Consider the following 22245-nt stretch of genomic DNA (forward strand, 5'->3'; position numbering starts at 1 on the left):
GCTCGACTGTGTCTGTGCAGAATTGGACATCGGAGCTGCTAAGGTGCATTGACCACTCAAGCAGATGCCCTGCTTGTGCAGCAAATCTCATCTGGGATTTTCTTTCGAAATGTCAATATCTCAACATCAAAATACTGCGTGTAGTAAAAAAGACGCTGAGTACTGGATTTCTGGTGTCGGTGCTTGGAAATGTGCTTTCACCCCAGACCCTGTAGTTTGGGTGAGTTCTGCTATGTGGATGTTACACAGATCTGTGTGCCTCTGCAAATTTCTCATCCAGCTGGGGAGAGTCATATCCTGCTATCATCTTTTTTACAAGAAAAGCAACACCTCAGCTGTATCTGTCAGAGCACACCTTCCTTCAACGTGCAAATGCATCACCAGCGAGACAAACACAAAGTCCAGGAAAAATACTGTCAAACGTGCTATGAACCTTCATAAATATGCCAATTACGTCTAAACGGCATTGCATTACCAAGAAACAGCAAACATTTATGAACTGAGGAAACTGGTGGGTTACAGAAAGTTTGTTGTATGGTGGCACATTCCAAACAATAATGTCAAAGCTTTGCAAAAGGTCTACGCTAACTTTGCTGTAATTTTGGCCAATTCATCTTTTCAATTCAGCTTCAAGCTCAGTCGTTTTGGATGGAGAACCTCTGTAAATGTGTGTTTTCAAGTCTTGTCACTGAATCTAAAATTGGGTGTAGGTCTGCACTTGAACTAGGCCATTCAAACTCATAAATATGCTTTTATCTAAACCAGTCCATTGGTGAACCAGTGGTGAACAGTGGGTCTGTTTCAGTCCTTCACATGTGAACTGTGGACCCCTACAGCTCCTCTAGAGTTGCCAATGGAGACTTTCATTGGTTTTCTGATTAATAATTCCCTTGCCAAACATGTTGGCTCACATGGAGCTGCAGTGCCCAACGAGATATTCAGAGCTTGAGATATTGTTTTATCGCTTAGCCCTGCTTTAAATTTCTCCATAGTTTTATCTTTTGATCTGTCTGTTTTCCTTGATCTTCAGGATGTTGTTTGTTCACTAATGTTTCATAGCAAACTCCTGAGGCCTTCACAGAACAGCAGAATTTGTAGCGCAGTGGGCCGAATTCAAATGTGCTCCATACTTTTCGGGTTTTATGTTTGTAAAATATCTGCATCATTTTCCTTTTATTTCATGACTACACATAAGATTCCAGAAATGCTTGCTGTAAAAAAGAAGTTTCTACAATGCGTGACTTTTTTGAATCAAATTTCTACTTTGAGCATAAGAACAAATGAGCAAGAAAAAGCTTTCAGTTTAAATGAAACGAAAATGGGATTCACGGCTCCTCTTGCAAGCAACACCGTAATACGGAGCCCCATTAGCGCCAAATGAGGATGACTTATTCAACCTGAAAAGAGTAACACCCCGCTGTCCTCGGGGTGACAAAAATGATCTCATTTGAGGAAACTCATCTGCTTATGTGGCACAATAATGACTCTGGATGAGCTACCTTTTGAGACTTCACTTTAACATATAAACCATTATTACTCGTTCATTACTTTGGGGGATTCTGGCAGTGACGGATGATGTATGGCCTCATTGTTGGAGAACCTGCTGTAGGTGTCTGGATCCTGTTGAAATGTTAGGAACAGATGCCAAGACCTCAGGCTCCTGGGTCTATATGGGAGACATATTATTCCCTGCAGCCAGCGCTTTCACAGAAGAACGTGCTACCTCTTTAGACAGAATACAAGATCAGGTCTGAGAAACAAGAATTATGCATTTAGCATGCCCTTTCAGATAAAATTAGCACCGTGCAAAGGGAAAAAGCCTGCAAACAGGGCTGCACCTGAGCTAGTAATCGTCTATTATTCAGCATGTGCAGATGTGAATATTCACACCGGTGGACACTTTCCATTTGTGCAAATGCGTGCATCCCCCCCAACCCACCCTAGCTCCCTCTTGCTAATGGAGTCAGTGGGAAGAGGCAGCACATTTTTTTTGTCAGAATTTGAGGACATGTCAAACATGTGAATTGCCATCTGGAAATTGACTGCAACGCTGCTCTTTCCAAACCTCCAGGTGACACAAAGGATCTGCTCAGCAATGCAAATGAGCGGGGAGGAGTGTCCATCGAGGCTGCTCAGAGGGATGGATACGAGGCCAAGAACATTTCATTTTAATGTCTCCAATATTCTTTTCTTCACAAGATTGGACACACCGAAGTTGCCCCTGGCTGCTTGTGCAAAGGCTCAGCATAGAATTAAAGCTATTTTTAACATATGCAAACACTGTCTGAAGGCACGTTAGTGTTAAAAGAGCACAAACATAAACGGCATCTTCTCAGAATATGTTTTCACCTCCTTATCAACTCAGAGAGAACCACCTCCACCGAGTATTTTATAATCCCTCTAATCCCCCGCCCCAGGCCGCATGCCAGGTACGTGTAGTTAGATGTGCACTGAGACAGCCAGATTCACCCTCAGATACAGTAAACTGGGACAACATGATGAATAGATAATAAAGGCACCCAGGAGACGGAGCTATCCGGGTTAACTCCGCCGTGTAAAGACACCATTTGTAACGATGGCTGGAATGGAAGTGAGCAAAGCTAACCGGGCTCCAAAGTGACCAAATCAGTCGTGACTTTGCTGATGCAGCAGATGGGAAGTACAAACCAATTGTGGCTGTGACAACAACAAAGCAGGGTGATGAAGTACCGCGAAGCAACCAATCTGGGTCTCACCTGCTTACTGCCACAGAACACCGAGCCTCGCACAGAAACGATTGAACAATCAGTACAGCTTTACTCCTAGCTGTGAGATAAACTGTCACTTTAAGATGGCGGTTTAATTTGAGCCTTAAAGTTTTTAAACCCTCAAGAAAAGATGTAACAAATATCTATGGTTCCATCCTTATGAAACAGAAACACTGCAGCTCAGTAAAAAACTCGACATTTTTTGCAATATGCTGATAAGCGACTTAACAGTTGGACAATCGTACGGTGTCCCACTCTTTCCTACCTCGGCATATGTCATGATGTCTTGGAAAAAGTGGGTTAAGTGGATCTAAACTTGAGGAAGCAAAGTAAATTTTGATGTCCTATTTGAGCCTAAAGATATTTTATGCAGGGGTCTGTTTTGGATTTTGTGATACGTCACAGCAGGGGGCACAGATGAGATCATCAGATACTGGAAAGCTTCACCGGTTGGTACTTGGCCAGAATATAATCAGTAATCTGAAACTGACTGATTTCAGTCACTGTTTTAAAGCGAGATTTTTTTTTCAATTGATGACAGTATTTTTCATTCATTTGATTGTAAGTAAATTGTAGCAGAAAACAAATCAATGGAGAAATTCCAGTCATGAATAATTTAATGTGAATCTACATGAAATGTTGCTTGGTTGAGTGTTACAGGTGCTGCAGAGAAATTCATATAACCAGGCTGAGGCTTAGACTAGAAGTGACCGAGCTTTCAGAGATTTCAGGGACTTTTTTTTTCTGCTCATGCCACCAGAACTTTAAACAATGCAACTTGACAAGCCCTGTTGGAAAAATTAGGATGCCTGCCAGAGCATCACTGCCAGCAAGCCATAAATGTTTCATGTGGTGCTGATATGGTAATCACAGGATGCCGACAATGACACCTTGTGAGAGTTGGATAACGATGGCTGTCTTTCAGGCCTGGGTGACTCTGGACACACTCCAGTGTTTGAGGCGCAGCCTGAAGAGTGAATCTGTCTCTTAAAAGTTTTCTAAAAGCCTAATACAGTGATGAAAGTCTGCATACGATGAATGAAACACAGGTGCACGAGCCCTGCAGGCACCATGCAGCCACAGACCCGATGTTGTGAGCCGCATGCCGTGATCTTAAATATATATTCTGTTTCATGAGGTTTGTGAGAGGGTCCAGGTGCCCAGTGGTGGCACAGGCCCAGCTGGAGGATGTGGCTGACTGGTGCTCAGGCTGGCATACTAACAGAGCCAGGGGTGCTTTCACAGCTAGCTTGAAAGGGGCTGGCGCCGGTGCCATTCACCCCCCAGTTCAGAGGCACAAGCTCCAGCTGCATGTTCATCGCAGACTGAAAATAAAAAAGGGAAACTTTTATTCTGTTTTTTTTTTTTTCTTCTTTTTTGCGCCACACCCTCTGGAGGGGGTTTCGTGACAGGAATGCTGATCTGATCGGGTGACATTACACACAACGCTGCCACCTTGACAACATCTGCCTCTCGCTGCACATGACATTCTCCCAGATTTAAAGCTAGAGTGGAAAGAGGACATTTTCATACCTCATGGGATGAAGTAGGGAAATGCCAGCTCGTCTGAAGCAGCTTAATATGATATTTGTCTGAAGCTTGTGTAAGCCTTTTATTAAAGTGAAACAATCTTGTCAGACACCTGTTGTTCTTGCAGGCAGGGATATTTATTGTTGGCCTATCTAGTAACACGGTAATCCCCAGCTGGAACACAGCAGTGTTACCAGTGTAACCTATTCTTGGCCATCATAATTTTCTGCGAGAGCGTTTGTTTAAGCATGACAGTCCGTGTGCAGGAGGGTTTTTTTTTTTTTTGGAGTGCTTTTTTTTTGTGATAGACCAAAAGAAAGTTGCACACAATTGTAAAATTACGGAGATTTACATCTGAAAATCTCTTAGGTTTGATCTCTACTAATCCTCACTGCCAGTGACTTGAATCCATCCGTCCACTGTCTACCTCCAGGGGTCAGAGCTGGAAATGACTTCCCATTATTTATTTTATTTTTTGTTCAGAATAGCTAAAACTCTGTCAAAAATGAAAGAGAACCTCCTTGACATTCTTGTGATTTTGTGCTGCCTTTAGTTGGTTTTCTCCCAGGATTGATTAGTACTTGGCTCTACCTGTAACATCTCCAGGAAAAGCATCCCCACAGCATGACAGTGCCACCACCGTGTTTCATGGTGAGGATGCCTTGTTCAGAATGTAAGCCTTCTGGTATGTAAAGTTTTGCATAAAGCAGTGAAAAGGTCAACCGTGGTCTCATTTGAGCATAAGAAAATTTCTTCCACATGTTTGCCGTGTCCTCCACATGGCTTCTGGCAAACTTTAAACAAGACTTGGTTTGTTTTCAATAATTCAAGTCTTGTCACTCCTCCACAAAGACTAAACTTGTAGTCTTTGTGTAAGTCTTTGTCAAACCAATTGTTGTGAAGAAATCACAAAGCCAGATTTTTCAGAGCTACCATTGGGCTGTTTATTGCTAGAGGTATCAGAGTAAATGGGGAGCTGAATACACATCCGTGCCACTTTTTAAAATTATTTTTAATGAGAAAACCCATTTGAAATCATGCCTGTTGGTCTATTACATAAAATCCCAACAAAACACTGACTCTTGTGGGTGAAACGCATTCAGGGGTGTGAATACTTTTCCAAGGCATTGTGTGTGTACAGTACTCAGTGATGGCAAGCATCATTTCTCTTCCTTCTGGCACGCAATGTCATGCAGAACAAGTCGCTTATTGCTGACTGCAGTGATTTCCCGTGTCTGCTTCTGGGAAGTGTGTGTGGAGGCAAAACAGTTGGGTCTTACTGGACATGTCTGTGATTAAGAAGTAATGGACCAGGATGTGACAGGAAAGCAGGGAGTGGGGGGGGGGCAGACTGATCGCTCACAGGGAAGGAAAGCTGCATATCTTTCAGGCTTTTGTGAGAGAATACAAATTTTGCACGAGTTTTGCCCGCCAAATCCCACCAGGGGGACATTAAAGAGCCACGTCGTCAACTGAACCGCCGAGGAATGATGGACACATTAATTGTGGAGTCAAAAGACCCTCTCATCATCTCACCCTGCCTGCCATGAATTCCATTGTCTGCATTTGGATTTAACCCACTAATTGGAGCCCGAGTACCTATTGTCTTGTTGCATGCCTGCGGTTTTTGGCTTAAGGTCTCAGTTATATTAGGATGTGGGCATTTTAACAATCATAATCAAGTGTTGGATCAGATAATCAGTGATGTGTGTGAGCTGGTTGAGGTGTTTGGCCAAGCAAAGTTCAAACATCAAGGCATCACAAGAGTGGAAATAAACTGTGATTAGACAGTTTTATTTCTGAGGGGACAGCAGACAGCTGCTTCAACGCTCAAGCAGAAGGTCTGCAAGCGTTCCTGGGGGCCACAGATGGGTGTATGGGGACACCTACTGGCCAAACTTCAGGCAAGCAAGAGAAAAGTTTAGCAACAGTTCAGTTTAATTTTTTTTTTAGTAAAATAAAAGTCATTTCTGGATTCATTATGTCTGTGTTCTTAAAACCTTTCTCAGAAAATCAGGATTTGGCTCTGACGCATTGTATGTTCGACTTTCTAGTTTCTGTAAGCAATCTATTTATATTGCATCTAATAAAATCCTAGGTATACATGAAGTGAGCTGCAGTAAAACACAGCAGTCAGAAAGGGAATATGCCAACAGGAGAAATTAAAAACTAAATGAATCATGAGCTTGAAAATGACAGATCACATTTAACAGACTTAAAAACTGAAAAGCTCTGACATGGAGCTTTTCCTGTCTGCGTCTCCACCTGTTGGTCGATGACATGCACAATCCTGGAGACTTTTGCTCTCGATCTTTAGTCCTCTTCTCTGTGTTCATGAACACCTAAAATTTTAAGATAGCATGTGTATAGATTCTTGCTGCAGTATTCACAGCTAGTTTTGTGTATTGTCACATTAAAACTATAATCCTTCATGTTTTTTATTATTATCAAGAGCTTTAATGTGCTAGACCAACACGACCAACTGTCTGGGCTCTTTCTATATTCATATGTGGATTTTCTCAGAATTCAAAACAGAAAAAAAAACATGACTGGTAGGCTAATTGGTCTCTCTAAGTTATGTGTAATTATGTGCATATTTCTCTGTTCTGTGTGTCTCTGTGTTGCCCTGTGATGGCTAAATGTTCAGGGTGGACCTTTCCTCGGGACCCTACAGAATAAACAGGATCCAATAAATAAATAAAATGCCTTGCCTCACAGTTATCAGTTAAATAAGTTGGTCCTGGAGCTGGTCACAAGGCTGGGATTTTTAAAATTGTCTTTACTGGAAAGGTGCTAATGTGTTATTTCTGAACAACAACAACAACAACAAAAAAAAAAAAAACAAAGCAATGAAAAAAGAAAAACTTTCCTCTTTGGTGACACATTTCCAGCCTGCAATCCTCTCTATCTGATCCTCAAAGGCCACAAGTAGCAGTCAGGTCGGCAGAGAAGCTAATAGTTAACACTCAGTGACTCACTCAGTTCAGGACTTCTTCAAGCTGTAAAGTCAGGAATCCTCACACAATCGTCCTTCCTGAACGTCACTGTTCCCAATTCTGCCCACCGGAGGGCGCTGTCGAGCCCAGCAGGTTTGCCGTCTGATGCAGCTTGTCCAACAAAAGGATGTGTTTTTATATGAAAATGTATTTTATTTGTAACATGTGCATTCACTGATGAATCAAACTAACGGAGAACAGACAAGTTACTGCTGAGAAACTAACTGTTGACACCGAAACACTACTGTAACACCAAGAACCCATCATCATCATCATCATCATCATAGACTGAAGCTGCCAGGATATCACGTGACAGAAGCTGATAATATTAGGCATTTCTGGTCTCTTTACTGTTGTGTCTCAATTACCAGAAGTCATCTACAAGGTTTGTTCCCACAGGTGAAGAGGTTAAACATTGTGCCTCTATTTTGCTTTAAGAAACCTTACACATTGCCTGTCATATGCTGCAACTTAGTTGTATTACATCATAATACTTAATAGCTTAATAAAATATTTGTTTGAATTTGAAGACTCATCTAGTTTCATGTAATATTAATGTTCTTGGATATATAATTGTTTTGTTGCGTCTTCTGTTTTGAAAATATTGATTAGAGGTTAATCAACTGGCTTTGAGACAGTAGAAGAAGAAGAAGAAAAAAATGTAACTATTCTATTTAACCACCATTTTAAAAAAAATGTGGGGAAGAAATGTACAGAGAGCATTTTTTCCTTTTGCTTCCTTACCAACTTGCCATAAAAATCGGATGTTTTTCTACATAAATAATGCTGAATGACAAAAACATGTATCACACATGAAAGAACAAAACGGTTGTGTGAATGTTTCTCTGTTTATTTGATTCTTAATAACTGGAACATTAAGCATTAAATCTGATGTGCTTGATGATTTTAATGATGGCATATGTGTCATATTCCTTACTTTATTATGTATTCAAGGTGTAAAACACTTTGAATGTACTTGTTGCTGAAATGTGCTTTTCCTATAAACTTGATTACAGCCCTCACATTTAGCATAAAACTATTTTTTAGAAGAAAAACTATAAATTATGCTTTTATGCCTCAGAATGCTGAAGGATATTCATGAAGGGATGAACACAAAGTGTACCACCATTTTTGGATTCTTCTTTGTAAAATATCAAAATATCCTGTATCGTTTTCATTCCCCTTTCTAATTACGCACCACTAGATTATATTTATTTATCACACGATGTACAGTCCCAACAAAATGCATTAAAGTTTGTGACTGCATCATAAATAGGGGTTCATTTGTGGTCTGTGGGACGCCTAATCTTATTTTACATTTTTAAGATATGAATCTTGCTTTACTATCACAGATTAAAGAATTAATCCTTGTTAGAGCCTGAATTTTTGCTCCCTGACCCTAAAGATATGAATGACATTGCTGTTGACCACCTAGGACGTCACGGAGAGAGTCACAACCAATCACAATGCAGAACTATTTGACGAAAAGCTGTGGCATCCAATCAAAAAGCCAGTAGGCGCAGTTAGGCCTGCCTCTGCTCTTCTTTCGGCCAATCAGACCCAAGCAGTAATTATTTATTCATTAAATTGCAAAGGGGAGTGACGCAGTTATTGTAGATCAGAAGATACTCCATGCTTTTTTATACATGACGTGAAATCGCATTTTTAAAAAAATCAAATCAAATACAGAATACGTCGAAAAAAAGAGGGAGACCCGCCGCCATCTGGACGCTGCATGTCGGATCTGAGCTCCCCTTGAATCTATTTGGATGCCATTCCCGCTGGAGGTTGCGGTACAGCCCGAGGACTGGATGTTATAACCGGGAACGGAAAACATGCCGCAGCCAAAGTCACGAAAAATCGCCATCCTCGGGTACAGATCCGTAGGTGAGTTCCCGGCCGGCGCAGCTAACTGGGGGGGATGACTCAGAGAAAGTAACATAGGATGGGACGCTGACAGCAGATCCGTGCGGCCTCTCGACTCGGTATAAGTCCATTATGAGGGCGGTTTACGCCTCCTATAATAGACTTAAATTACAGGCGGAGAAAGATCCGTCACGCAACATCTCTGAACGGGCGAATGAGCGCCACCAGGTGAAACGTGGGCTTGTGTTTATTTTCAGTGTAGGCCACGAATGTGCGGTTCAAGGCGGATATTTTTTTTTTTTTTTTTTTTACACAAACCGATCATCTGGTTAGGTATCCATCAGTGACCCTCACCCCGGAGCCATGTTAGTCAGTGCCACGCTCCGTAGAGGCCTGGCGGTCCTGTGGATGTGACGCATCACTGCGTGGATTAATGTATCGCATCCGAAACAGAAGAAGTGCAATTTGTATGCGCTGGGAGGATGCTGAGGATGGCAAGATGGCACACGGAGATAACGCGATTAGAGAGCGGCATGTCTGCAGAAACGACAGAGAGCCCGGGTTTCGAATGGTTGCATAAGGTTGCAGCTTAATTCAACACGTTTACAGCGATTCACAGCAGACCTCAATTGGCACTTTACCAGACAAATAGGTCCAATTCCTATCCAGGTATGCGGAAATGTGTGTAATCAAATGAATCCAGAACAATTCTGTCAGATTTAGAGACTAATTTAATTGCACACAATCTGATTTCGTCCTAATTGTAACACAATGCAGTGAAATTCTTCTATTTTTAATGAGAGTTGGTGCAAAGTTATGCATCGAATGAAGCCCAGCTGATTCCACTGACTCTGCAGTGATGTCTTATCCTGAGCAGCCATGTGGTAACGGTGGGAAGGAACAGTTTAGTTAACTCGAATAAGTTAATCTCATGCAGAATAACTGCTTTGGTTAATCAAAAGCAAACATTTGGTTTCTTAGATAATTCAAATGTTTTGTAAGAGCAATAAAGAAGAACTTTAAACACAAATCTGTTATTTTGTATCATATAGTGTCATGGGGGAAGATATTCAGAAGAGGGGTAACCCGTAAAAGCTTATTGCTAAAGAAGCTGTTTCAGTGCTGTATTCAAGAATAATAATGGAAAATTTAGTGGGAAAAAAAAAATGTGATTATACCTCATGATAATTTGTATTTTTCAGGAAAGTCTTCCTTGACAATTCAGTTTGTGGAAGGCCAGTTTGTGGACTCCTATGACCCAACAATAGAAAACAGTGAGTATGAATCTTATGATATTTATTCTGATTCTCAGATTCTCATGTAGTTAGCAACGTAGGTGTCATGTTTGTCAACTATAAAAGCCTGTTTGGTTTCAGTGTTTATTTTTATTCGAAGTGGAGCTGAATGATAAGAGGTGAATAAGATTATAGGTTTCGAACATCCCACATTTTTATTTCCCATCTGTTTCATCTTCATCATTCTATCGCTCTCTATGGTCTTGTCCATAATTGTCTACACTGGGTCTGGGGATGAAGAGCAACAAAGAACACACTTTTTTTCATAAAGACATAAAAAGAGAAGAAAACGCAGGTATTTTCCACTGGGACCACACGTTTGGTTTAAGGATGGTATATAATATTGCATTCTATTTTAATTCAGTTTTGTTTTCAACTTCTAAGGTAGAAAATAAACAGGAAGGTCCCAGAAATTGGGAAATTTAGGAATTCTTCTAAACCAATATGGTTGCCCTATAAAAAACGTATTTTTTTAAATGTTTTTGTAATGCTTTAGGTCTTAGTAAAAAATTCATACACAAAGTTTTGTCCAACTTCTCTTAATGAGAATGTTTGAAATGACTAAGAAATGCAATTTTCCTTAAATCCATTTAAGAAATAGTTAAAACGGTTAATTTTAATGTAATACTTTCTGTTTATGGCAATGAGTCTGCTTTCTTTAGTTTCAGTTTTATTGATGCATGAGGAAGGACAGCGATGCATAAAAGTACTTATACCAATTGAAATATTTTCTTGGAACTTTACGTGATAGACAAACATAAAGTAGGAAGGAAAAGGATGCGTTGTTTTCAAATGTAATTTTAAACAAATACTTTAATAACTTTATAAATCATAAAAACAATTACAATGAAAAGGATTTTTAACACATTTGCATCCTTCTAAATGGCTATATTACAATATTTAATACTGCAAATCACCCAGATTTAGGATCCGCTGTGTGGAGTGGAATAGTCTAAAATTTGGGTTTTGTATTTTCCTGGTCTGGATAAATGTTGACAAATTAAATAAATGTTAGAGAATTAGCTTTTCTAGGTTGTATTTCTGGTGATGTTTGGAATCTTAACATGAAACGTGAAAGAAACCGGCACATAATTATGTTTGCAAATGTGTATTTTATTATTGTTTTGTCCATTTATTATTCTGATATGTAAATTTTTTATTCTTAAGTCTTTAAAATGCTTTTTACACATAATGTAGAGACTGTAAACCAAATCAAACAGTTCAGAGGCATTGTTGCTAATATTTAGGTTTGTTTTCTATCCTGAGATCAAACTATGAGATGGTAACTGACAGTTAATTGAAAATAGTAAAGTAAATAGAAGTTTTGAAATGTGAGTGTTAGTGTTTGCAATATGATTGATGTCACTCAATGCATTTTATGACAGAAGTTAATTTATCCTGTGCATGTTTCCAGTTCCACCAAACCCAGCGATGTCAGCCGAAGAATAATGCATTTCTGTTTCTAGTAGCATTAACTTCTGCGTCTGCTCATGAAGACGCTTCCTGGTGAAAGTCAAGTGGAATAATTTAATTCTCAGTGAGACGGAGTGGAAAAGAGACTCTCACTGTTCATACATCAAAGTTTTGTCTCGTCTTTTTTTTATTCCTAGTGAATTGATTAGTCAAGAGGTGGTGCATTCATATGTAATATTGCTGTTATGTTGAGACACGTCAGGGAACCATTCAAAAACCCAGAGAGAAACTTGAAGTTATCCTGCCCAAGAACTTTACATACACTGCGTAAAAAAAGACACATAATCTCTTTTATTGTTGTGTGATAACACATTAAATTAAAACTTTTCTATTTAGGGCGAGTTAAGATTACCTAAACTACTCAAATGAGATATTTTTTGTAGCTTTCTTCAAAGTTAGAAGCTTATATAAAGTGTGATTTGGGTCACACTTTATATAAGTTTCCTTCCATAAGTTAAAGCTTCTCACTATAGTTTGCTGACACATTCCTGCTGACAGATTGTAAATTTAAGAGCAAAAGTTATATTTAAAGTCAACACTGTGAGCTATTTATATAAAAAAGACAAAGACCATTGTTGTGTTTGGGTCTTAAACCAAGTAGTGCAGCTTTACCGTTTGGTGCACATTATTATGGTATTGGTTTTAGCTGTAAAGCTTAACCAGTCTGCTTTTTCTATTTTTTTAACTTTTGGACAAGTTTGTTTTGCACAGGTTTTGCTGCACGGCATGAACTAGATTGGACGATTCGGGGAATCACTAAGAGATCTCTTTGTGATTTTAACTGTGTGATGAAGAGCTGACTGCTCACAATGTCACTTTGGTGCAGTAACTAATAACAAGGGACGTTCTGAAGCATGCAGAACCATTTTTGATCATTCAGATTATGCCTTATCAGTGTTGTGATGTTGCATTTAGTCTGCATGTCTGGTCTCTATGTTTTTTTGGCATGCGACAAAACCCCACATAGGAGTAAAGCGCTCTTTCTCCAGATTTTTTTTAAATTAAAGGCAGCTGTAAAATAACTTTTGCTATAAAACAATACAATATAATAAACAGCATAATTTAAAAAAAACTCTAAAAGAAAATCAGTGTTCAGCAACCAAAAATGCGTCTAATATAGTCTGCAAGAATCTCTCACTCTACTTTTATTTCTCATTGCTTAGCTAAAACACTGCAAAAGTTAGTTGTTTTAAAGTGTTTTTAAAAAGTATATGCATACACTTTTTTTTTACAAAATTTTTCACATTTTGTCACCGAGTACCTTTAAGATATTTTATGGAACTGTTAGTGATAAACCAACATGATTTCTTGAGATTGTTTTTCACTCTAACATGGTTTAATCTCAAAGGCCGTCACAGAGACTGAATTACTCACAGTAATTTACACCTACGCCACTCTGCCACACTTTTTCCTTCCACTTAACTTTCCATGAATGTGATTTGGTACAACTCTGTGCTATCATCCAGTATGTAAAGCAAATCCCCAGTTTGTGGCTTATCGTCCCTGTGGTGAGCGACAGTGAATGTCTCCTGGATAATTGTTAAGTTGGCAGCCTTCCCAATGCCTTCGCCTGACATTTCTCTATTAAAAACAATTTCTATATGTCTTGCACAATAATTTTCTGAGACAGATATTTTTCGAGTTTTCATTAGCTTTGAGTCATAATCATAAAAAAATAAATGAATAATAAATGCTTCATATTTCACCCTGGGTGTCTATGGCAAATAATGAGTTTCAGTTTTTGAATTCACTTGCTAATATAAATAATTATTTACCTGATGTAATAATCTTTGAGACGCAAATGTATTCATTAATTAGGAGATTCTCAATTTTGCGTTTTATTTCGGGGTGTCAGAGCAAACAGGAGGAGTAAACACAAATGAAGAGCACAATGGACATTTATTTGTATCCTGGTAGAGCAACATATTCATACGATGGATTCTGAGGTTTCCGTGGTTTGATTTTAGCTCTGGTATGATGTCTGGTAATTCCTTTATGATTTTAGCGAGTTGTTATTGGATGACAATGAATCACAAGATTCACCCACCAGGGTGCAATGTTCCCTCTACAATAATGTGTTGAAACACGACACCAACTGATCTGAGACAGAGACAGAGAGAGAGAGAGATGGAGCGCGATAGAGCAGATTAGTCTGTTATTTCTGACTGGTTTGTGTCTGGACTTCTTCTCACGGTTGCAAAAGTGAACATTGCTCTAAGGCAGTAATTCTTTTTTTTGTTTTGTTTGTGGGACAAACACACCAGTTCATCAACACAAATAATCCCAGACTCCTGAGAGGTCCGGGTCGAAACTTTACCTGCAGGCTGCTTTCCTGTTTTTCCCTCACACTTTTGCTCGCGTACAGCGCCCTGCGTTGGCTGTGCGCTCGGTTCCGTGTCTATAAATAATCCCCTGGATGCTTAACATGAAGCGGTGTCAGCATTATTAGTGAGATGCTGCAGGATGTGCACCGCCTCTCCGCCGTGATGGATAACCAAACTCGTCTCCAGACAGATATTGGCAGTGCACCGCGGAACTAATTCCACGGTATCAAACTGGATTTACAACTCTGTCTTTAAGTGTGCAGAACAGAGATAAACATTATATTAGGAAGATGTTTTTATCATCCTGGCACAAAATGCATTTAAATGCGCAGTTTCTAAATGTGTTCGTCTTGTCGTTGCAGCATTTACTAAAATGATCACAATAAATGGACAGGAGTACCACCTTCAGCTCGTTGACACAGCAGGGCAGGTAGGACTCCATTACAAGCCTGGTGTCATGTTTCTGTTATAAACCCACTAACTCATTTCTCTGCTGGATGAATCTTTTCCAGGATGAATACTCCATCTTTCCCCAGACATACTCCATAGATATCAACGGTTACATCCTGGTCTATTCTGTTACGTCTAATAAAAGGTGAACGTTCATTCCCGGCATCCCAGATGGACTCTGTGACCTTTCTAACTGTTCTCTTCATTGTTTTTCTTCCAGCTTTGAAGTTGTTCAAGTTATCCATGAAAAGCTGTTGGACATGGTGGGGAAGGTTCAGTGAGTACCTCCTTTTTTTTTTTTTTTGTGGCTTTGCTCTTCTGAGACATTTTAAATCTCTCATACACAAATGATGTTGTGGTTTTGTGATATTTTCTTTTTAATGCAGAGTTCCAATTATGCTTGTCGGAAACAAGAACGACCTACATATGGAACGGTATGTCCCATCATTACAATGTTAGGTTTACTGGAGATTGCTCATCCTCTTCTGTGACAGCATATCAAAGGAAATCCGAAAATCAGACAAAGATAAAGTGAACACAAAAAAGAATTTTATTTATTAAGAAACATAAAAAGAACAAGCTGGATCACTCTGCATGAAAGGATTGTTTAATGTGAAGCGAAATTGTCTCAACTATTCCAAAACTTTCATTTTGGTTTGATTTGTTCTTAAACCAATCAGAGGTGGACTTGATGGTGTGTTTTGGATCGTTTACCAAGCGAACTTGGGCTTCAGGTCAGAAACTGGCAGCTATTTCTCTTCAGAATGTTCTGCTAGAAAACTGAATTCCTGATTCCATCAGTTTGAAATGGACAAGGTTCTGAAAGAATAAAACTACCGCCACCATGTTTGACTGTTGGTATGATGACAATTACACCAGTCCACAGAATATTTCCCCAAAGGTTCTGGGGATAACCAAGACTTTTTTAATTTTTTTTTTTTTTTTTCGGCAAATGTGCGACAGGCTTTGTGTTCACTTTGGTCAGCAGTGGTTTTTGGCTGTTGCTGCCCAGTCTCTGTTACTGGTGAATCACTAACACTGGTCGGTCTCAACTGAGGCGAGTGGCAGGGCTTTAGATGTTGTTCTGGCTCCTGTTGTGGCCTCCTGGATGAGGTGTTGATGTGTTTTTGGAAATATTCCACAATGAAATGCTTTGTGATTGACTGGTTCACCACCGTGCTCCATGTTTTCTCCCTTTGTGGGTAACGGCTCTCACTTTAGTTTGTTGGTGTCCCAAAAGCTCCAGACCAATAAATGTCAGTGACTTTCTTTCATCTGCTCTTGAATTTTTTTTTAGACCACGGCATAATGAGATGCTCTCTGAGATAGTTGAGCCTACTTCATGATGTCAGACAGGTTCTATTTTAAACTTTTTCCTGATTCCACAGGTCAGTCAGTAATTATGTCAGGGTGTTCCTACAAACACCCTGATGGTTACACCTGACCAGGGCGTTTCTGGTTTTAATTTGACCTCAAACACAAATGAGAATGACATTTTTTACATTTCCAATTTTGCTGTTCGTGTACACATCACCCATTTACATCTGCTGACTTCTGAGCTGCTGCAGATGGAGTTTTTTTAATCTTTCCATTTTCACGTTTGCATGTGTTTTATTTCTCCACATCAGAGTGATCAGCTGTGAAGAGGGGAAAGCATTAGCTGAGTCCTGGAACGCAGCCTTCATGGAGTCCTCAGCCAAGGAGAACCAGGTAGAAAATGTTCATGTTTGCTGATAAAAGTTTCTGATTTTTTTTTTTTCCCCACAAGTGTTCGTTCAACTTCCTCACTTAATCACAATTAGTTTAATGAAACTCATAATTGAGTTGAAATCGCAAAACATCATGTCACTTTTTTTTTGTTAAAATTTAGTAAAATTATTTTTATGTAAAAACAAAACCCTTAAAGAATAATATATGACAAATTATTGCTAATTTTTATTCATACAATTATGTCAATTTGTGTCAGGTATAACTGACATTTGATTTTAACACAGCAGAAAAAATGAGAATGAGAGGCTAAACGACAAAACATGACATAAAGGTTATAGTTACAGATTTACAGGAAAATGTCTTAAATACAAAGAGAAGTATACAGACACATTCAACAAATTGGAATATAATTGAAAAGTCCATTTGTTCTAGGAACTTTATCCCTACATTACACACAGATGGATGTTTGAATGCCTTTATTTCTGTTAATTATGATGATTTCCACTTACAGCTAATGAAATCATGACATTTAAAATTACAACATTATGTCAGACTGTCATGCAGTGCGGTTGTAGAATGGTGAGGATGGAAGTGGAGGGTTCACTGCAGTAATCATGATGGTTTTAATGATGACCTACAAAAATTCAAAAACCCAGGCAGCACAGGTGAGCAGAAGGCGAGGAGCTCAGAACTGGTAGCAACTGTAATAACTAAAAAAAAAAAAACAGGCACTGGGGCGTCACATGCTGATAAACCAAAACCTTACACAGACCAATAGAAAAAATATTTTTAAACACAGGTCAGTGAAAAGTATGTTTAGTACATGCTTAAAAGTTATTCTCAAAAGATATGTTTAATCTGACAAATGAATCGATATTCTAAATCACTGAACATAATTGTAATCGTCAACCTTAACTCACTGTTGTGCTAAATCTCTTATCTACTGTGTTTGTATTTGTTACTTCTCATGTAAACAACGTCAGACCGCTCCAGCTCAAAACGCATCATCCTCGTCGTTCTGATTTGGTGGACGTTGGACCAAAGTGTCTCATCGAACCTCGTCCATCTGTCTCTGCTGTGCGACTGAAGGATGCTTTTGTTGAGCAGCGTTTCTGCTCCACGCCTGATTTCTCGATGAGAAGCCTCCCTTCTATTAGCCGTGCCGCTCGCAGTCGTTCGTCAGCTGTTTCAGAACGATGACCCTGCTGCAACACGACTGGCTTACGGTGAATTAAGCGAGCGCCACCGTCTGATTTAAATTCCACTTCATCCAGCTCAGAGGCACTTTACGCCGCTCCGCCTACATGAACTAAAACAGCAGGTGTGCTTGAAGACGCCCACGCAGTCTGTGTTCGGAGGCCCTGCGGCTTCGCACTTGTCATGTCTGCATTGTGTTTCCTGCCTTCGAGTGGACGAAAAGTCACTCAGGCACAACTGCATAATGCCTCATACTATTCACAGCTTCCCCGTGTTTAGAAGAGAAATAACAGCCTCTTTCAAGTCCAAAGCACAACAAAGCAACAAACGGAAGGCTGTGCTTTTGACAAAGTTGCATTACGATATAAAATTGGAGACATGCACCTCCATAAAGACAAATGTTTCAAAATAAAACTAAAATATCGATGATGTGAAAGTCGAGTAATGAAAATAAGTAACAGAGACAAAAAAAAAAGCTTTTGAGATTGCAGCAGAAAAATGAAACATGCAGCAACATAAAACCACAAAAGGAAAGAAAATTTGAAAAGTAACAACTGAAAAAGAGAAGTCGAATATTTCAGGAGAGCAATGTTTTTTTGTTTTTTTTTAAGTTTATGGAACAAATGGAACACCAAAACAAATAATGTTTTATAAAACATATTTAGATTATTACATATCCACTATTTACTCACACTGTATACCTACAGTAAACTTAGCATATAGAAATAAATCTGATATGGCAAAATGTCTGCTTTGCATACCCCAAAAGATCAGAAAGACTAAAAACGTTTGTGACCCGCTGCGTGCTGAACTACTTAGATTTTCTCACCACACAAATATCTTCAGGTAGTCAATGAATCTGCTTTTCAAATGCAGTCAGACGCAGTGGGTCACCGTTTCAAAACTAACCGCCGAGTGTTGTAAATGAAAGTCACGGACTCCATGGAGGGTTGAAAGTTCAGCATGTGCCAAGTGCAGCATTTGACGTTGTTCCGCATGTGCTTGTCGCGCTCTCTGTCGCTCCCTCAGACGGCCGTGGAGGTTTTCCGCAGGATGATCTTGGAGGCGGAGAAGATGGATGGAGTGCAGCCTGTAAAAAACCCCTGCTCCATGATGTAGAGCCGCCCAATCAACACACAGGACACTGCACTGGGAAATCCCGTTACTTGAAGGCTAGCCGCCAGTTCCCCTCCACCTCAGCTGAGTCTACGCCCCTTCCTCAACCAGGGTCCTAAATACCCAAAAGTGTCTATTTATGGCTCTGATTCCACTGTCATTATCAGTATTCCCCATCCCCCCTTTCTGTCATCCTCGTTTTTCTTTGTGTGTGTGATTAAAAAACATGGATGGGTGGTTATTCTCTTGTCTTAAATCTCGCTCAGGCCACCTTTCCATATCTGTGCTCAGCACTGATGCAAAACCTGAAACAGTTGGTATGGATGTATCAGAACAAATATTTGTAGCTAGGAACAGAAATAGTAAGCTTGATGCATCTTAGCTTTTCCCCTGCACAGCTTCCATATAAGACCCCGTTTAAATGACAAGATAAAAGAATTGTGGTGTTTGCTGTGTATATGAAAAGAGTCAGATTAACAAATCTTTATTCTGATATATTGCCAGCTGTGTGGGCCTCTCTGATGTACACCTTTTCTACTTCATCACCTCGCAGTTCCCACGTCCCTCAGTTAGTTTCCCATTGGTTACTGTCAGCCAAAATTAAAATAATAATAATAAGAAAATCTGCATTCATTTTCTAATGTTGAAAATGTTGTACAAATGTTTTTGATTGTAATCATTAAAGCAAAAAGTGGTTATGTAAGCAGCATGGTCCGTGGTTTATTCAGATGCATCTTTGTTAGAAAATTTGATGCTGCTGAACATTCAGGGGTTTTTTTATGTGCTTATCTGCAAATATGAAAGAGAGAAGGGATGATAAAATCATGTGTGAATCAGTAAAACTAAGTTTGTTTCTTGTCCAGGTAAATCCTGCTATAGTTTTTTTTTTTTAGAGAAGTGTTATTCTAAATCTAAAATTACATTTTTTATCCAACATATTTACAGTTGACTTCAGAAGTTTACATTTACCCGTTATTCAATGATTCCTTACAACTGTTCCGTTTTGGCAGTGGGATAATTATGCAACCTTCAATTATTTAAAAAAAACAAACAAGAGCTACATTTTTTAAAATCTACTGTTAAATCCACACAGTTTGAATAATCTGTAGTTTAAAATGTAAATACAGCCTCACTAATGTTTAGATATGCCTCTTTGCAGGTTGCAGAGAATAGAAACGATTTTGAAGTCGTCAATATGCTTCTGGTATAAGTCTGACCAAATGTTGGACCATTCTTCTTAACGTAATTGGTGGAAATAATTCAAACCTGCCTTCTAGAAATCAACTTGATTAAATAAGCTCTACAAAAAAAAAAAAAGAGTAGACGTGGTGGCTTGGATACTCCAAATAATCAATTAGAAGGAGTGGCATTAATATTCATTATCAGACAACCCCCCCCCCCAAAATTCAAACTTAAAAAACTTATTTATGTTTAAAAATTACTGCATTTTTCTCCTGTAAGCAGATGGATCCTGCAAACAACAACAACCATAACAACAAAAAACAAATTTGTTTAAATCATTTAAAGCTCAAAATTGCTTTAGACATTAAAATCGATGATGAATGTGTGGAATTTTCTGGTGGGAAGTGTAAAAAACAAGCATGTCCTTTTGATACAAAAATAAAGCCTCGTCAGCTTGTTCAAATAAAAATGAAATAACAATAAAGAGAGGCACACATTTTTCTCCTTTTTCACTCTTTTATTCATCAGTGTCTTTACCAAATGCCCACAGAAGCTGCAGTCTGCCTTGGGACCCATTCACGGTTACAGCCTTGATGCCCAGCTGGACACTTTCCTTTAATTTGGAATTTTAAAAGGTGTTGCACATGTCTTTGGTGCAGCACTTTACATCTATGTAGGCGTTCGCCGCAAGCATTTTGCAGTCCGAGTAGGCAATGCACCTCCGAAAATGGCCAACTATGGACAGAAACACAAAGAAAGATTTGGTTTAAGTCTAATAAGAACATGCTGCAGTCCAACAGGCTACATTTGACATTTCCAGGTATTAAACCTAAAATTCCTGCTTCTTTGCACTTCTGTGCACATACTGAAAGTTCAAATATTTTATTTCGTCCCTGTTGAAGCTATACGAGTTTTTGGTGGTTTTGACTTTGAGAAACTCACATGGTTGTCGGAGGAATCTGGCAGCAATACAGGCGTCCTTATTTGGTTCACAAGTCTCAACGGAGGTGCGGCAGGTTCCTCCGGCCCGACTTGGGACGCAGCGATGGCAGTCCAGAGCTCCGCCTGGAAACAGAAGCAAAGATTTCACTTTTGTTTTTTTTTAGGGATTTTTAAAATGTGTCTAATTACATATGAATGATGATGTTTTATGCCAGCAACGTTTATTGATTAAAAATAGAAACATATTTATCGTCTCTTGCAAAAGGGTTCAAACCCAGTGAAACTTCTCACATTTGTCACCTTTACCACAGACTTTGCTGTATATTTTCTTGTGATGGACCATTGTTCCCAGTAAAATCTGAAAAGTGTGGTGTTATACAACGCTATGTAGAATCTTTTAGTATCTCTCTCCTCCATTTTCACGTCCAGACTAACATTCTTACCTGCTCGGTGAAATAGCTCAAGCTCAGTCAGATTGGTGTGAATAGCAATTTTACAGTCTTGAAACTGATTCTGAAATAGATTTTTTCACTGGACTTTGACTGGGCCATTCTAACATGAGCTAAACCACTCCACTTCTGCCCCAGTCTCCAATCTTTTGCTTCATTGTAACAAGTTTTCCTTCACGTTGGGTTTGTTTTTCATTTTCTCATCAATTCTGACCAGCTTCCCTGTCCCATGTAGAAAGGCAGCCCCACAGCATGACACTGCCACCACCATGTGTAACAATGAGTATTGTGTTGAGTGTCACTATTCTGTTGCAGGATATAAGAGCTTCATGTTTATCTCATCTGAACAGAGCACCTGGTCAGATGCATGCCACACTTTTCAGCTAAAAAAAGAGAAAACCTTCTATCATTTTCTTTTGTTTTATGATTATGTACTACAAGGCAAAATAAAATGTGGCAAAGTTCAAGCAGTGTGAATACTTGTGCAAGGTGGTGTACGTTGATGTCGTAATTTATTGCAGAAAGGTACTTCTCCATACTGTTGCATAGCAGCAGAGGTTGTATTTGTCCAGTGGACAATCAGTGACAGACTCACCAGCTGTAAACAGCAGGACGAGGGCTAATGCCAGGATCAACAACTTCATTTTCCTGCTCTGCTCTGCAGTCTGATCCAGAGAAACAACACACAACATGAACAGTGTTTCAAAATCTACAGATTTCATAGCAAAACAAACAAAAAAACAACTAAATGAATTCAAACAGTCTGTTCTAGTCAGACGTGAGCTGATTTCTGTTTTACAAAGTTCAAATTAATCGGATTGTTAAACTGACATCTTCTTCCTTTAAACATTTAGATTAAAATTGTTGCGTTTATTCAAATCCATGTACATACCTCACTGGTTTGTCTGCTTCAGTTTCTGTCAACGACTGAGGTGCGCACAGTGACCTTTCCTCTTTTTATACTTCTC

At 39.2% G+C, this 22245-nt stretch overlaps 2 protein-coding genes across 2 annotated transcripts; one reads left to right on the top strand and one right to left on the bottom strand.

Moving 5' to 3' along the window:
* Window positions 1-8876: 8876 nt before the first annotated feature.
* LOC106929365 (Ras homolog, mTORC1 binding) lies at window positions 8877-20021 on the top strand. The gene is made up of 8 exons (XM_015006245.2): window positions 8877-9160; window positions 10342-10413; window positions 14594-14661; window positions 14744-14826; window positions 14902-14958; window positions 15068-15115; window positions 16310-16391; window positions 18618-20021. The coding sequence occupies exons 1-8, from the start codon at window positions 9109-9111 to the stop codon at window positions 18705-18707; spliced, it is 552 nt and encodes a 183-aa protein (XP_014861731.1). The 5' UTR covers window positions 8877-9108; the 3' UTR covers window positions 18708-20021.
* A 361-nt stretch (window positions 20022-20382) lies between these two features.
* On the bottom strand, window positions 20383-22245 carry ly97.3 (lymphocyte antigen 97, tandem duplicate 3). Its single transcript, XM_015006246.2, has 4 exons — window positions 22170-22245; window positions 21873-21942; window positions 20829-20951; window positions 20383-20621 (listed from the first exon to the last, which is right to left on the bottom strand). Exons 2-4 carry the CDS (start codon window positions 21919-21921, stop codon window positions 20515-20517), a joined length of 279 nt encoding a protein of 92 aa, XP_014861732.2. The 5' UTR covers window positions 21922-21942; window positions 22170-22245; the 3' UTR covers window positions 20383-20514.

This window comes from Poecilia mexicana, unplaced genomic scaffold, assembly GCF_051168715.1.
Source record: "Poecilia mexicana isolate PSO_F unplaced genomic scaffold, ASM5116871v1 scaffold_17, whole genome shotgun sequence".
In the NCBI taxonomy this organism is placed as follows: Eukaryota; Metazoa; Chordata; class Actinopteri; order Cyprinodontiformes; family Poeciliidae; genus Poecilia; species Poecilia mexicana.